The sequence below is a fragment of the Eptatretus burgeri genome, chromosome 9 (assembly GCF_056783735.1).
Source record: "Eptatretus burgeri isolate ZD-2024b chromosome 9, Ebu_testis_v1, whole genome shotgun sequence".
Classification (NCBI taxonomy): domain Eukaryota; kingdom Metazoa; phylum Chordata; class Myxini; order Myxiniformes; family Myxinidae; genus Eptatretus; species Eptatretus burgeri.
Window position 1 is genome coordinate 83996773 of NC_140969.1, and position 17929 is coordinate 84014701.

General features: G+C 45.3%; 1 protein-coding gene across 1 annotated transcript in view; it reads left to right on the plus strand.

Annotated features, from left to right (window-relative positions):
• LOC147020484 (protein MEMO1-like) overlaps window positions 1–17929 on the plus strand; it is an 84962-nt gene that overhangs the window by 27996 nt on the left and 39037 nt on the right. The window contains exon 2 of the mRNA XM_085895866.1: window positions 5030–5108. Coding sequence (XP_085751992.1) covers window positions 5030–5108 — 79 coding nt within the window. The remainder of the gene's footprint in view (window positions 1–5029; window positions 5109–17929) is intronic.

Consider the following 17929-nt stretch of genomic DNA (forward strand, 5'->3'; position numbering starts at 1 on the left):
GATGGAATTTAACCTGAGCAAGTGTAAGGTGTTGGGAATGGGAAAGAACAATGAAAATGGAGATTACAGGATGTAAGGGGTAATTTTGGAGCGTGTCACACAGGAGAAGGATCTGAGGGTGGTAATAGATATGGGAGGTCAGCAGGCAGCACAGTACCAGGTAGCTACAGGTAAAGCAAATAGGGTTTTAAGTTTTATTCTGAGGGGGATCATTTCTAAATTAAAAGAGGTGGTGTTAACGTTATACAGGAATTTAGTGAGAGCCACATCTAGAATATTGTGTGCAGTTCTGGTCACCACAACTCAGGAAGGACATGAGCTATGAGGAGCGGCTGAAGGAGTCAGAACTTTATGTACAAGAAAGGAGGCGGTTACGAGGTGCTATGAAAGAGATGTTTAAGATGATGAAAGGTACAGACATAAGTGCAGATGAATTATTCAACAGAGTAGACCAAGGGCCATAGCTTGAGAGTAAAGAAGAGGAGAGTTGGGATAGTAGTAGGAAAAGGGTCTTTTACTCAGAGAGTAGTTAATGCATGGAATGGTCTCCCTGGAAAGGTCGTGGCAGGAGAAAAAGTAGATAAGTTTAAATTGGAATTAGATAGGTACCTGGAAGTTATGGAGATAGAGGGGTATGGGGATGTTGGGAGGACTTTTAGGTAGTTTGAGTATTGATGGGTGATTGTGTGCATGTGTACAGTTGTTTATTTTCCCCGAGATATTTTTCCTGTAATTGCCGAACAATAAAAAAAAAATTGTCTCTGTGCTGTACTGAATGGAAGATGCTTAGCAGGCAGACACGAGCGGAGGAACAGTCGAGCCGGGCTGTGTTGCACAAGCGCGAGCGCGGGCGTACTCTGCCCGGCAGCTCTCCTTTATTACGTACGCACACGCACAAGCCGCGTTCGACTACTGCATTCCTACGACGCCTCAGGCGGCGCGCACACCTTATATCCCTTGCAGATACGATGACCACTCCAACCACTCCCACACCACCATGCCCTTCCCCGTAGGCCCGCAGACTCCACCACATTCTCTATCGTGCCCCTTCCTGGTATAAACCAAATTGCATATCATGTATTTTAACACCGTCATCAATTTATCCATATCTGTCTGCCTCTGTCTTTCTCTTTCTCTCTCTTTCTCTCTCCTCCCCCCACTTTCATTCAATGGTCCAGCAACTTCAGACACCTATAGTTGCTATGAACTAAGGCATCACCCTTTCCTTTATAAATATTCACTATGACACTCTTCAACCAATCATCTGGGACAGATGTCTCCCTGATAATTCCATTTCGCAATTTTGTGATCAGGGATCTGATCATCTTTCAATTCTGTGATTAAATTCACTCCAATATCACCAGAAGCCTTCAGCATCTTTGCGACAATACCAGTGCTGCTCACCGCTTTACCGTTCTTCATTTCATTGATGGCTTTCTTCACCCATTCATTCTTTATCTCAGGTGGTGGGCCCTGCATCGGCTCTACTGCCTCCAGAGTATCCCTGTTACAAAGGAACTCCTCATTTAGCAGGTGCTCATGGTAAATCCTCCAAGCATTTCTCATCTCCCCATGGTCAACCAGTACATTTCCCATATCATCCTTCACACATTGTTCTCCTCTGAGATCCTTATTTTGACCGATCATTTGATTTGTTATCCTAAACATCTCCCTCCACTATCTGCATTATTTATCACATCTGAAAGTGAATCCTGTACTATTTTTTCAGCCTTGTAAACTTCCCTTCTTGCCCTATATTTAGCTCCGAAGTATTCCTCCTTATCCCCTCCCTTTTTACAAATCCTAAAGTTTTCTTTTTCCTTGAATCGCCCTATCCACCTCATTATTCCACCACCATGTGGCCTCATGTCTTGCTGGACCCTTCGTCCAGCCACATGTCTTTTCGGTGGCACGCAGCAGCCCATCTTTTAAAGAGTTCTAACAACTCTCTACATCCTCTCCTTCCATAGAGTTTCCAAGATTCATTCCCAAAAGTTCCTGATAGAAACGTTCCTTTCCATTCTGATCGCTTAGTTTCCATGCTCTTCTCCTTGGGACATAAGGCTTCCTCTTTTCACGACTCCAACTTAACCTTACATCAAACACTAACAGCCGAAGTTGTAAAGTACATTCTTTTCCACCTATTGTTTTCACATCCGTAACCAACTTCCTATCTAATCTCCTAATGGGAAAATAGTCTATCTGGCTCTTTATGCCTCCTGACTCATAAGTGATCAGTCTGCTCGGCCTCCTCTTAAACATTGTGTTGCACACGACCATATCCAAGGCATCCCCAAACTCAAGTATTCTTACACCTTCAGTGTTTCTAACTCCGAAACCTGACCCAGCATGCACACCTTCATATCCTTCTGCCAACTCTCCAACATGTCCATTCAAATCCCCTCCGATCACAACATCTTCTCCCTCTCTCTCTCTCTCTCTCACTAATCCCTGAAACAACATGCACAAGTGTGTCCCAAAACTCATCCTTCTCCTCCTCACTTAATCATATCTGTGGGACGTATGTTGATGCTGCTGTAGTTAATACACGCTTATCGACCAACAGCTTGAGGACAATAATTCTTGCTTTTACCCTCCTAACCTCCAACACCCTCTCCACACACTTCTCTGCCACCATAATCCCAACGCCACCAGTTCCAGAGTCAAAACCTATCCAAAAGAATTTGAACCAATCATTTCTACCTGTGACCATTCTCGCAGCACCTCCCCTCCACCTTGTTTCTTGCACACAGCATACGTCCACTCTTCTGCGGCTCGAAGTTTTTGCTGTCTCACCAGCACTACTACTCACAGTACCAACATTCAGACAAGCAACTCTAATACCTATCTTGTCATGCCGAGTGCGTGATTTATTCATGACAGGTTTTCCTCCATTTGTAATTCGTACAGTCGTAGATTTCAATGAAGAGGAAAGTGAGGGAACCCGAGTATGTAAGCCACCCCTATGGTACGTGCCACAGGAACCCCAGACATCAGCGTGCTTACATGACGTGATTCCGTCACACCAGCAGTCCAGTAACCTTGTGGGTGACCCACCCCAGCCCGCTTCAGCGACACCCATCCATGCGCGGCACTAAAGCAGACGGGGAATAATACGCCTGCTGATAGAGCAGCCTCCCAGTATGCTATGACTGGGTTCAGGCTCCTGTACTATCAGGTGGTAAGTGCCAACCTGTAAAGACACACACCCAGTACCCTCTGGACAATGCAGCAACACTGCTCAGTGTCACCATGGCAACTAACCCAGATGGGGAAGCACAAAGTCAGGTCCTCATTTCACCAAAACACAAGCATGAGGCATGTTTTTTGTGGCCGGATGCCCTTCCTGACACCACCACAGTATCGGCTGTGGGCCTAGCCTTTGTCGAAATAGACAGTCCCTACAAGGCAGCAGAGGGATTTGCAATCAGTTTCCTTCTCCTGGGTGGACTGCCTACCAAGGATAAAGAGCTTTCACTTGCCCTGGTTGGATTGGGGAGTGCCAAAGCATGTCCTCACACCGGAAGACCATGCACACCACACCTCTAGGGTACCAATGCTATTTTACTCTTCGTCTCCATTTCAATGGCACCAAATAGAGTCACCATGTGACGCCGTTTACCATTATTACAACTACCACGAAGTTTTCATTCATTCATTATCTCCACCACCGAAGGTGGACGGAGATTATGGTTTCACCATTGTTTGTCTGTCTGCCTGTTTGTTTGTATGTATGTCTGTGAGCAGGATATCTCAAAAAGTTATGAATGGATTCGGCCAAAACTTGGTGGACAAGAACGAATTGATTCGATTTTGGTGAAGATCTGGATCCGGATACTAAAATTTTTAAGCGATTCTTCACCATGTAGAGATGGGGCCAAAACGATACATAGCATGATATCTCAAAAAGTTATGGACAGATTCGAACAAAACTTTGTGGATGAGTTGGTTCGGTGTCAAGAACAAGCTGATTAGATTTTGGTTAAGCTCCAGATGCAGATCTGGCCTATTATTGGGCGAGGAAGCGTAAACTGTTCGGTTTGGCGGAGGTATGTGCAAAACCGTGTGCCATTCTAGTTCCTTATGCAACCTATGGCTGCTGGTTACATCATTGCTGAGGGTGTGGCTGTGCCACTGATGCAGTGCCCTGTGTCGGTTAAAGCAGGAATTTGGTGTCGGTGATAGTTCACCTACTCTTTACGAAGGACACCGTGCGATCTTTAGCGTCCACGATTCACCAGTGGCAGACGGCACACTCACCATCAGCCACGACCCTACCCTGGGTTGACCATACAGCAAGCCACAGACTGGACATCCTCTGTTCAGTCATTCTTTGAAAAATCAGAACTACTCACAGTTGAAAAGGCCTTTTTCCAATGCCAATGGAGTCCTGCTCTCCCCTACGGGCTGGCGCCACCGCTTCATGTCTCTTGGCTTCTGTGGAACATAAAGTGAGCAACATCAGCTTCTCCCACAAAGACCAAAGTACAAGACCTGTTGCTTTCACATTGCACACACTCCTCCATCTGCTCCACCAGGACATCATCCTGGTTAAAATCCCCAAATTCACACTTATTGCCCACCTTCACTCTTCTGTTCCTATTTTGTCTCGTTTGAATTGAACCACCTCTGCAAGTTAGTTGTACAATCACAATCTTCCCTGCAGGGTTTTCAGCTGGAACTGCACCCCTATCTCTACCTGTGATATTTTCTGCCCTGATTATCTCTCCCAAACCCAATCTTATTACTTGTAGGTTACCTTTTCCTCCCCAGGTTTCCTGTTCATTCATTTCCTTGCTTGGCATGTCCACCTGTGTCCCACTGCCAATCGGTTTGTGGCTTTTTTGGCATCTGTTATCTCCCTTTTGAATGAGCCAAGATCTTGAATACAAAAACAAACCTAACTTGAAATTGGCAGGATAAAGCAAGGCAGGTTATGGTGTAAATATTGTCCATTTTAGTTGTGCATTCATTTCTTCAGTCATGCATTTGATAATTTCCAAGTTTTTGCCATTCCTATTCTCCCCAGATACACAGCTACGCACACAGATGGAAGGTTGGCTCCCTCGGTGTACACGGCCGTGTGTCGCCAAAGCCATCATAGCTCCGTAAGTATGCTCCAAGCAAAGGAGACCTGTTTTCATGTCATTTGGCTCATTTTCAGTGTGTTTATATTGTGCTTGAATGGCCCAAATTCCTTGTGGGTAGGCTACTCACGAGTGCTTGTAGGTGCTTTGAAACCTGCGTGCCACCAATCCGACAGGAAATGTGCACCATTTGCGGGGCTAAAGCCAAGGAGTGGCCAAGCAATACTTAAGGAGCTTTCATGGTCACGTTTTGTGTTTTTTTTTTAATACATACTCTAGGCTTGTGGAAGAGCTAGGACACAGAGCAGAGCAAGAGACACAACATAACAAAGAGAAAAGCAGGAGAAAGGGGAATTTCCAAGAGCAGGGTGGAGGGAAAAAGTAGACGAAGACAGACAAGCAAGGGATGCAGGTAACAATGAGCGGGAGGGGAGAACGGAAGGGGTGGACAACATGGATACATAAGCAAAATTTTAGGAGTGGGATGGTTTAAAGGGTGTAGAAAAGATCATGGCTTTGGACGGGGGATGACCTGAGATGGTGGCGAACAGCTGTCTTGAATACCAGGAGAGATGAATGAGAGAGAAGAGAGTGTGGAAGGTGGTTCCACAGACAGGAAAATAGGAATAAATGAGTGGAGGTGAGCAGTGGTTCTGGATTGAGGCAGATTCACAAGGAGGGGGGATGCTGGTGCACCACGTGTATCCTGCAGATACTTGGGGGAGGGGGGGAGAACAGAACACAGAGAGGGCAGAGGGTGCAAAACCAGAAATGAGGCGGAAGAAGACGGAGAGAGACCACCGACCTGTCAGTGATGGCGAAGTGATATGCCCACAGAATCAGCTGCAGCGCAGGAGATTCCGATGATCTTGAGAGTCTTGGTTTCCATGGCGTCAAGCTAAGCAAGATGTGAAGCAGGGGAACGAGCCCATAGGGGAGTGCAGTACTCCATCAAACTGTGGATGAAAGCCTTAAAGGTGGATAGGAGCTCAGGTGTACCAAGGAAGGATTTTACACGATGGAGGATGTCCAGCCGACGTCTGGCTTTGGAGGCCAACTTTGAAATGTGGCTTGCCAAAAAGAGTTCATGGCCGATAGCGAGACCCAGGAGTTTGAGTGTCTGCACCTCTTCAAGACTGTTGTTGAGACAGAGACAGAGACACAGAGAGACCTCAGGACTGAAAGACATATTCCAAGTGTTTGACCAGTTTGTGATTTTGTTTAGGTCTGAGGAGAGAGAAGAGGCTGTTGCCTGTCTGTAAGAAAGATGAGGGATGCCACGGAAGAGAGGGGAATCATCAACAAAAAGATAGAGGATTTTCCAGATTCAGTGAGATCATCTGAGTTTTAGGAATAGGATGAGGCTTAGAAAACTGCCTTGGTGTCCTCCAGCCTTGAAAGGGAGAGGAGATGAAAGGAATCTGTTGAGAGCCACACTTTGGCTTCGAGAGTGGACCAAGTCAGTAATCCAAGAGTGGAATGGGTCTTGGATTCCATAGGCAGAGTTTGAGTGTTTGTTCATCAACAAACTTACCTTTGGGCAAGAAATATCAGCATTTCCAGTAATTATCAGAGAGTACGCGATCACACTCCATGTAGGGATGGTGCAGAAAAAGGTCGGTCCCACCTGCTGCATACAAAACCAAATTTGGAGTATCGTCTCGAAAAAGTCGCTTCGGCTACATATGAGACCCTACCTTTTTCTGTTCAGCTGATTGTCGAGGCAGGGATCACCATTCACTATTCCAGACCATGGCAAAAGCAAAAAAAAAAAAGCAAAAACCTGAAATCCGTCAAAACCAGTAAATCTTCTTCTCGTTCATCATCATGATAATAATAAAAATAATAATAATAATAATGATGATAATCAGAATCAGCATCACCCTCAGACAGTATTTCCGAGCTGCCTCTCTCAATGACAATGACTGGTACTATCTGACAGTTTCACTTGATTCACCATCCTTTGCTGTCGTAATTTTAATAGCTTGAAAATATTCCATGAAAAGTAAAGAAAACTGCATTCCTTTGTGAAGGAATAGGAAGGGATCAGGGGATGGGCGGGACTACGACTGTCAATCAGCCTCAGGGGAGCAGGGCCACTGTACACATTTGCCCAAGGGCCAATCACACCTACATGGGTGTGGTTAACGGTGGAATATTATCAGGAAGTGGGTGACAGCAACAGTCCACACATATTTCTACAAAGTATGTACTATTTAGAATGTTAGATTGTCCATAAAGTATGTTCAGTACCATTACGTGAGCACGCCTATGAAGTTTGGACTACATTTGTAAATCGGTCGTAGAACATCGATATATATATATATATATATATATATATATATATATATATATATATATATATATATATATATATATATATATATATATATATATTTCTAAAAAAAAAAAAAAAACAGGAAGCAAAGTAGTAATAAAAGCATTTTTTTTAATGCAAAAGGATGTAGGGATGTTCCTCCAAAAACTGTGTAAACAAAGTAGAAATGGTCACAAGAAATGATCATGTGAAACCATCCCAACATCTTTCTTTGAATCATGGTTGTCCCTCAAAAAGTGTGTGTGCGTGTGCATGCGCTCATTTTCCCTACAACTTTGTCTTTTCTCGGGACAACCACTATTCAAGGAAAGATGTAGGAATGGTTTCACATGATCATTTCTTGTGACCATCCCTACCTTGTTTACACAGTTTTTGGAGGAACATCCCGACATCCTTTTTCATTTTTACCTCTGCCACCGAAAGTGGAAGGAGGTGATGTTTTCACCCCTTTCTGTTTGTTACCTGCAAAATGAAAGATTTTTTCAAGTATATTGGTCAGCCGATTTTGTTATTCTGTTTGTCTGTTTGTCGCCTTCAGGTCACAATTTTAAACCGATCTTCACGAAACTTCACCACATGGTAGAGTTTGTCATGAGGAAGAAGCCTATTGTTTTTGAGGTCAAAAGGTCAACAACTTAGGTGGGATTTATAAAATCCTCAATCTTCATCTGATTGACTTGAAATTTGAAGAGAAGTTATATTTCAGGTCACTGAATTCAACTATCCAATTATTTTTGAGGTCACCATCGACTAAAAGATTAACAACTAAGGCGGTATTTCTAAATTCCTCATTTTTGATCCGATTGACTTGAAATTTGAAGAAGAGTTGTATATTCAACCACTAATTATTTTTGATGTAAAATTTATTTTATGGATTTTGCAAGTATTGTGCTCTGCACGACGTCGTCGTCGTCTTCTTGTTTGTTTGTGTGCAGGATATCTCAAAAAGGTGTGGACGGATCCGGATGAAATTTGGTGGGCAGGTGTGGTGTGTGTGTGACAAGGACGAACTGATTAGATTTTGATGAAGATCCGGATCTAGAACTGGCTACTAGAATTTTTTTAAGTGATTCTTCACCATTGAGAGATAGGGCCAAAAATTATATGTAGCATGAAGTTTCAAAAATGTATTCCGGGGCCAAATATGGATCAGGCATTGCGTGGTTGAGGTATGCGCTGTACCGAGTGTCCTTCTAGTTTAAAATGTTTTTATTACTAGTTATTATTTGAATCCAATTATTTGTCCAAATCTCCCTCTATTTTGTCTTTCAACCCTGTTGTTGGCGTTTTGTCCCTCTTTCTGTTGGTGCTTTCATCCTGTTGTGTCCTGATCAGTTTGGTCTACCAGCTCTTCCACGAGCCTTGACTTTGTATATAAAAAATAAAGATGAGCATGAATGACTATAGCCAATTACTGCATAAATGCTGACCAAGTTGGCTGACTGACCTCATCCCACTTGGCATGGTTTTACTCAGCCGGTTGGAACAATACAAACACACCTTCAGTCTCTCCAGCATGATGACATTGTCAGATTAGTCGTGGTCCTACCCAGATATTGAACACATATCTTCATGAAATGCTGAGTGAAAATTACGATTTTACCTTGATGGGACACCCAAACGCTGGTTGGTTGAGGTTCAAACGCACACAATTCATGGAGTCTTTCCTCAAGCTCTCTTGTTCGTATGTCTCTCATTCCTGACACTGACAGTCTGTCCCTTTTTGGGTGTGATGATTAAATGGCCCACAATTTTCTTCTTTGCTCATGTGCAGCACAAGGCCGCTGGGTAGCATCATTAACTGAGAGTGTGGCTGTGCCGCTGATGCAATGCCCTCTGCTGGTTGGGGCAGGAATTTGGAATTGGGCTATGATGCCGGCGATAGTGTTGTGGGCCAGGATTCGGTGGCGATAAACGACCATTAGGTGGAGCAGTAGAGTCGTTTCAACCTAACACCCCGGAATTTAGGTCGTGACTCTCGGATAAGTCCAAAAGGTCACGGGTCCCTTAGCGGACCGTGGTTGCCAATATTTCGACAGCGTGGGGTAGGGTTAATTGCCAAATTTCAATATACCTAAGTACCCACATCGTCCAACTACCGGGGAAAACTACATCCTCGACGGGCTCTGTCAAACCGGGTCGCTCTAGCAACCTCGGTCCAGTATAACCGAGTGGAATTACCAGAGTCTGTCAGACACAAATAAACAATTTACCGGCCCAAACGGCCTTCCTACTTCTCAATACGCACCATGCTAGGCCAATGAAAGAAAGCACAGAAAACGAGCTGGTACATTTAACAGGGGTTTATTTATAAGGGAGGGGGACACAGAGAGCAGAGTTAAACCGACGAAAAGCAATGCAGGTATGTACAAGGCACTTAAACAATTCTACTTAACGGACTGGCGACACAGACACACACACACACACACACACACACAAACTGGGCCGGCCAGCCTTTATTGAGGCCTCCAGCTCGGAAGGAAAAGCGAGCCGAAGGCCAGGGTCTGGCGTGCACCTGTCCACCTCGTGCGGTGTACGATGATCTGGTCGTGTGGCGGGACTCGAACCCACAGCTTTCACGCAGCGCCAAGCACCAGGGACTGCGCTCTCCAACCGGCCATGCACCAATGAACCAAGACCAAGGAAAAGATCAGAGACGACGATGACTCAGGACCAGACGAACCAGCCAGCACCAAGACCCGCGACCCCCAAGACGACCAACCTCCCCAGCCTGGCGTTCCTTTATATCTTTCTTGTCCAGGGTGAGAAAATTGCCATCTGAGGCGGTCTCCACCCTCATTGGCCGGGATGTCATGGGAAAGTCGCCCTCTGTGGCCATCTCAACCCTCATTGGCCGGGGTGTCGTGGGAAAGTCGCCCTCTGTGGCCATCTCAACCCTCATTGGCCGGGGTGTCGTGGGAAAGTCGCCATCTGTGCGTGATTTGACAAGGGGTGGAGTCGGAGCTGAGGCGATGAAAATCTCTGCCCATGTACATGGTCGAACGCACGTGGGCAATGGCGTCGGTGTGCAAAGTGAAGTGAAGGAGATTTTTTTGTAAAAAAAACTAACTATAAAAAAACTTCGCAGCGCACACATGTAATTCCCGTTAGACACAAGTAAGGGACCCTAACCATAAACACATACTTATCGAGATAACTAAACTTGGGGGACTGCTGTCTGTTTGTGTGTAAATGGCTTCCAAATCCGTAACAATAGCTCCCCTAATCTTCGAGAAGGATACCATGGGATTTAACGTCCACCAACGAATGCTGGCAGCCAGGACGTCCGTTTAAAGTCCATCCAAGGGAAGGCACACACTGTTGAATCACGCTGTCTATGAAACACCAGGATGAGTTTATAGCTGGGTTGGGATTCAAACCCAGGCGAGACAGTCTCGAGGCAAGTGTGCGTTCCCCGAGGCCATCCTGTCAGCCCTATGGCTCACAGTCAGAATCCCATACATGCCCAGATTATCTTTTTATGGGAAGTTTCACCCTGGTCTTAATGAAAAACAGCCCTAAAGACATTTCCAACATCAGCCACCATAATTTTTGCAAATCAGCATCGGTTCAACTTGAGGCGTCTGTGCCTGACACTCCAGCAGGTAAGTGACACAGGCATGAGAAATGTCAACATTTTCAAAACTTGTCATTTCCAAGATTTTTGCAGATGACTGGTAACATGATACAAAGTGAAACGGCCTTTGTATTTGGCATCGTTACATTTGATTTGCACAAGTTCAGTTGATCCACGTTCAACGTGTTATAAAAGCATGCCAATTGATGCTTCGATGCATTTTTGGGTATTTCAGCTTCGACTGCACAGAAATCCAAAAGATGCGATTGTAATTAGCACATTTGGCACAGCAGTGTGGATCAGGATGTGATCATTAACACCTTCGATCACACGGTCATTAAACCTGTCAATCGAAACTCCATTTTCCCTTTCTGCTGTTCATCAGCAGTGGTACAATGAGCAAAAAAAAAAAAAAAGATCACACCATTATAATTTATCAATACGAGTGTGTACACACAAAAGTACAATGTAAAAGGTGTTTCACCTTGGTCACCGACTTCTCGAGACGGATTGAAGTTTGAAACTTTAAAATGTAGATTCTTCATTCTCTCGCAAGAGTTGGAAACGGAGATGTGTGTTGTTTAATAGGAGTGGAGTGTGGAGTAAGGGATGTTTAAGAAAGGTGAAATGACATCGTGTCAGGTTGAGGCACACCGAGGAACACGTGATAGCAGAAAAGTTTACTCGTAGAATTAGAAAATTAGATGCGGACTATTGCGTAGTTGGACTGAAAAGCAAAGGGTTGCGAGGTCATGTTTTCTGGTAGTCTTTGAGAACAGGAAAAGGAATATAATTTATGATAAAACTGATAGATGTGAACCCAAGGTTGGAAGAATGGGGTCGGTAAGATTTTGGATTTAGGAAGCAGGAGGAATCGTTTCAGGGGCAAAGGGAGTGTTACCAGAATGTCGGGCAGAGGGCTGAATGGCAGGGTGGGATTTAAATGGGGGTGCAAGGCGCAGGCACCCCCACAAAACAGGGGCCATCACAAAAATGACCATTAAAAATTTTAATGCACTTGCAACACTTTTTGAAGCAAATGCATTGATGGATATTTTGAAGCAAATTTTTTGCAGGTCGTGCAGAAACCTTGGCCACCACTGCATGTTAAAAATGATTTGCTCGCCAGCCACTCATTGATTTTTTTTTTGATTTTTTTTCAGGTTAACATGGGGGACCGACGCAAGACCCCCACGGGTGTAGGAAAGTGGTACAGAGAAGCAGAAATTAGCGAAAGAACGTGAAAAGAAACAACAAAGTCTTTCAACGGGACCAGGAATTGGTGATGACTTCATGAGCTTGAGACCGCCTATTGAAGGAACTTAAACAATACCAACGGAAACAGTGGCGACTCCAACACCACCTGTGATTATTGAAGAAACTCTTGATGATGAAAGTGAGCAAACCAAAGACCAAAACACAGTTCATGAAAATCACGAATGAAATGAAATTTTGATGCAAGGGTCCCCCACAAGTGCAAGGCCCTGCTAAACAGAAAGGGAGCAGCAAGGTTTGCAGTGGGAATTAAGGAGGGAATTGAGGCTTTTTCAGGCTCAAGGAGGGTGGGGAAGCTCAACATGAAGGAACAGAAATAGACAACATGACTGGTAAGATGAGGCACCAAAAAATAATTACGGGAAGGGAAAAGTTCAAAAAAAGTATACTCTTTCGTCCATACCAACAGCAGGAGTTAATATAACAAGCTCAAATGAGCTAAGATCCTTGTCCTCTTAATGATGACGTCATAAAAACGAATATGACGTCATTGGGATGTATGAGGTTTGCGATAAATTATCTGTGCTAATGCCCGGCTTGATTCCCGCAAACAAAATTCAAACAGCTTGCCTCGTTTCCGAGATAATGGTACAGGCGATTTCCATTAGCGGCGATATTATGACGTCAACTTTTTTTCTAGGAAGAATTTCCAAAATCGGAGATGGTTACTGTCTGCGCGAGGGCTTTCTGCATATACATGGCAAGTTTCACGAAGATCCGATGAAAATTCTGGGTTGTGAAACAAAAAATGTCAAAAAATAGGAATGACGTCATAAAAATTGATATGACGTCATAGTGATGTATCATATGTGCGGTAATTCATCTCTGCTAATGCCCTGTTCGATTCCCGCAAACGGAATTCAAAAATCTTGCCTAGTTTCGGAGATAATTTTTTAGGCGATTTCCATTAGCGGAGATATTTTGACGTCATAACTTTTTTTCTAGGAGGAATTTTCAAAATCGGAGATGGTTACTGTCTGTACAGGGTATTTTTACATCTATATGCCAAGTTTCAGGAAGTTTTGATGAAAACTGTAGGCTGTGAAACAAAAAAGTCCACAAGAAGAAGATGAAGAACAACAACGTGAGTAAGACTTAGAGATCCTCCACGAGGATATAAAAAGATGGAAGAGCGAGAAGCTAAAGTAGATAATGAGTAGTACGTAGTGTAGTTCGTAATGAGTAGTACGTAATGAGTAGTGTAGTTCCAGTGAGACTTGGTTTAATGATAGCAATTTAAGGACAGGAGTACAATGCAACAATAAGTTTCACTGTGATAAGAAAGAGAAAATAGGAGATGTAGTGATCTGAGTAAGGGTATTTTAGAAAGAAAAAGATGACATGAAGGAGGAAATGGATGTAGAGGATTCTGCACGGATAAAGATTTGGGATTTCAAGAATAGTAAGATAGTGGGATGATTTTATAGGGTGCCATGTGTGAGGGGAGAGTTAGAAAGAAGGATTCTATGACTAATTCTTCAATTGCCATTCTATGATTCAATGATTCTTCAATTGTCATCACGCCAGTTGGCTCGGTGTGGGTACCTCTCTCACCTGCCATGGCACTTCAGCAAAAGTTTTCTGCGACTCATTGGGACTGACTCAATGGGTCAACTTCCCAACCCGGATCTCAAACAACGGTACTCCATCTCTTCTTGATCTGATTTTGACAAACTTCCCTGACAATATGTGCTGCTCTTCCTTCGCTCCAATCGGTTCTTCTGACCACGTCCTTGTCAAAGTGGACATCTCTCTGGCTGTTATCAGAGGACTACCTCACCGCCGTCGAGTCTGGCATTTCACTCAAGCCGACTGGCAGGGTCTCCGAGCAGCCATCAAACTTATAGACTGGTCTCCTATTGCTACTTTCTCCAACATCAACTCATGCTGGGAATTCTTTCAAAAAAAACGTGCTCTCCCTCATGCACAGATTTATCCCCTCTAGTCTTCAGTTGTCCTACCCTTCCTCCCACCCTTGGTTCACTGAAGCTTGCGGTGAGGCAGTTGTCCTGAAACAACTTGCCTTTGCCTCATGGAAAGCAAACCCAACTGAGGGTAATCACAGTTCCTTCCATAAAGCTCGGAACAAGTGTGTATCTACCCTCAGGAGAGTCAGAAAACAACATCTTTCTCATCTCAAGTCTGAACTCTCAAACCTCTCTCCCTCCTCAAAATCCTGGTGGTGTCTAATCAAATCTGTTTCTGGTGTATGTTCCCCCTCCATCCTTCCCTAACCTCAAATGGCAGCACTGCTGATACCGCACATGAAAAAGCTGAATGCCTAAACTCGGTGTTTGCAGCTAAATCTTGTGTCCAAAACCCATCACTTTCTCTACCCACCTTACTCAGTCGCACCCAACTGTCCCTGGACTCTGTGTCCTTTTCTCCTAACAAGGTGGAGAGCTTGCTTTCAAACCTCGACTCAGATTCTGCAACCGGTCCAGACGGCATCAGCCCATGTGTCCTCAAAGCCTGCTCTTCTGCTCTTGCTCACCCTCTCTCTGTTCTATTCACCCTCTCATTTCCTCGAGTTCAGTTGCCATCTGCTTGGAAATCAACAAACATCACTGCCCTGCACAAAAAAGGTGAAAAAACAGATCTCTGCAACAACAGACCAATCAGCCTTCTCCCAATCATCAGCAAGGTTATGGAATCCATCATCGCTTCAGACATCAAATCCTTCCTCTTCTCCAATGGCTTGATTTCCAATCATCAATTTGGTTTCAGACCAGGTCACTCTACCCTGGATATGCTGCTTCTGCTCTCCCAACAATGGATGGAGGTCCTCAATGCCAGACAGGAAATCCAAGCCGTATCCCTGGACATATCACGTGCTTTTGAGATGGTCTGGCACCCTGCCCTACTCACCAAACTCTCTTCCTATGGTGTCCAAGGCCATCTCCACTCATGGCTCGCAGACTTCCTCTCCTGTCGCAGTCAATGTGTGGCCCTAAATGGAGTTCTTTCATCCCCTCTTCCTGTCTAGGCTGTAGTTCCTCAAGGTAGCGTTCTGGGCCTTGTTCTTTTTCAGGTTTTCATCAATGATCTCTCCGACTCTCTGGAAAATCCTCTATATCTCTTTGCTGATGACGCCACCCTCTGCCGCACCATTGGTCATTCCTCAGACCGGCAAGCAGCAGCTTCTTCGCTCACTGCAGATCTGGATAAAATCACAAACTGGTCCAACATGTGGAACATGTCTTTCAATCTGGACAAATCTCACACTCTCACTATGTCTCTCTGAAAGGACCGTTTAGAACCCCCCTCCCCCACCCCCATCCACTTTCTCAACAATCCTCTGGAAGAAGTCCTTTCTTTCAAGCTTCTGGGTCTCACTATCCGCCATGATCTTTCCTGGGAAAGCCACATTTCAAACCTCGCCTCCAAAGCCAGTCGCCGACTGGGAATCCTCCGTCGTGCAAAGTCCTTCCTCGGCCCACCTGAGCTCCTGACCACTTGCAAAGCTTTCGTCGGCAGCCTGATGGAGTAATGCTCTCCCCTCTGGGCTGGTGCTCCTGCCTCCCCCCTTTCTCGGCTTCACGCTGTGGAAATCAAGGCATTTCGGATCATTGACATCTCCCGCAATGAGGCTGAGTCTTTGGGCCTCTCACTCTCTCACCGCAGGCTGGTCAGTGGTCTTTCTGTCTTTCACTGTCTCCTCTCCACCCTTGCCCCCCCCCCGCTCTCTCTGCGATTTGTGCCCACCACATTTCCGCAGGGCGCTCAAGGTCCGCCAACAACCCCCTTCTGTTAAAACTACCAAAATCACGAATCACTGCTCACCTTCACTCTTTCATTCCTCTTTTTTCCCGCCTTTGGAATAAACTCCCTCACTCTATTCAATCCCATTCTTCCCTCCAGGCCTTCAAAACAGCTGTTCACGACCACCTCTTATCATCCCCCATCCAAATCCTCGATCTTTTCTACCCCCGATAATCCACCAAAGCCCACTTCTTTCAAATTCCCTGCTTTCCTTCCTGAAAGTCTCTGTAATGTCAATCTTGTATTCCCCATGTTCCCCACCCCATCCCTCTCCCTTCCACAGATCTCCTAATGTCTCTGTTCCCCACTGTTTTGTCCTTCCCACTCCCACCCCTCTTGCCTCATGCCCCCCTTGCTGTGCGTTGTGAGTTAGCTCTCACACGAGCCTCGACAAGGTATACAGAAAAAAAAAATTCAAAAGGGCAAGGGAAGAGTATTAATTATGGGGGGTTTCAATTTGCCAGGGATAGATGAGTCTATGAACAAGGAAAGGGGAGCGCAGATGAGGATTTCCAAGATCGAGTGCAGGATTGCTTTTTAAACCAGTTGGTGGACAAGCCCATGAGGGGGAATGTGGTGTTGCACCTCTTTTTTCAGTCATGACCCAAATGTGGTGGAGGAAATGGAGGGAGGAGAGTATTAAGGGACGAGTGACCATAACATCCTGTGTGCAAGGATCGTGATCAGAGTTAGAGTTCAGGATAGTAGAGTCAGGCTATTGGATTTCAGGAACCTTGATGGTACGAGGAGAGAGTGAGGTGCTCTAGATCGAGACAAACGAATGGGAGGGTAATCAGAATCAGAGAAATGGAAAACCTTCATGGAGAAAATGTGCAGTGTACAGGGTAAGTATACTACATGGCCAAAAGTATGCGGACACCCCTTCTAATTAGTGGATTCGGCTATTTCAGCCACACCCATTGCTGACAGATGTACAAAATCAAGCACATAGCCATGCAATCTCCATAGACAAATATTGGTAGTGGAATGGGCCATACTGAAGAGCTCAGTGACTTTCAATGTGGTACCGTCATATGATGCCACCTTTCCAACAAGTCAGTTCATCAAATTTCTGCCCTGGTCAACTATAAGTGCCGGCATTGTGAAGTATGCCTGATGTTGGCTTAATGGTTTGGGTGGTGGGCTTGGGATTCCAGGATCCTGAGTTCAAATCCCACTTGGCTGTTGAATTAATACCAGGTGGGGTTGACTGCCTGTCATCCTTCTGAGGTCCGCAAAATGAGTGCCAGCTTGCTCGTATCCTGTGTCGGCATGGCGACCCGTCCAGGATTGTACCCAATAGCCAAGGAGACTGCTTAGGCAGCACCAATGCTATGCACAGAGTATGGTCCCAATGGATGGATTGTGAAGTGGAAATGACTTGGAGCACCAACAGCTCAGCTGCGAAGTGGTAGGCCACACAAGCTCACAGAATGGGACCGCCGAGTGCTGAAGCGTCTGTCGTCTGTTGTCGTCTGTTGCAACACACACTACCGAGTTCCAGACTGACTCTGGAAGCAACGTCAGCACAAGTCCTGTTTGTCGAGAGCTTCATGAAATGTGTTTCCATGGCTGAGCAGCCGCACACAAGCTGAAGATCACCATGTGCAATGCCAAGCGTCGGCTGGAGTGGTGTAAATCTCACCGCCATTGGACTCTGGAGCAGTGGAAACACGTTCTCTGGAGTGATGACGAACGCTTCACCATCTGGCAGTCCGACGGACGAATCTGGGATTGGCGGATGCCAGGAGAACGCTACCTGCCCAAATGCGTAGTGCCAACTGTAAAGATTGGTGTAGGAGGAATAATGGTCTGGGGCTGTTTTTCATGGTCCGGGTTAGGTCCCTTAGTTCCAGTGAAGGGAAATCTTAACGCTACAGGATACAATGA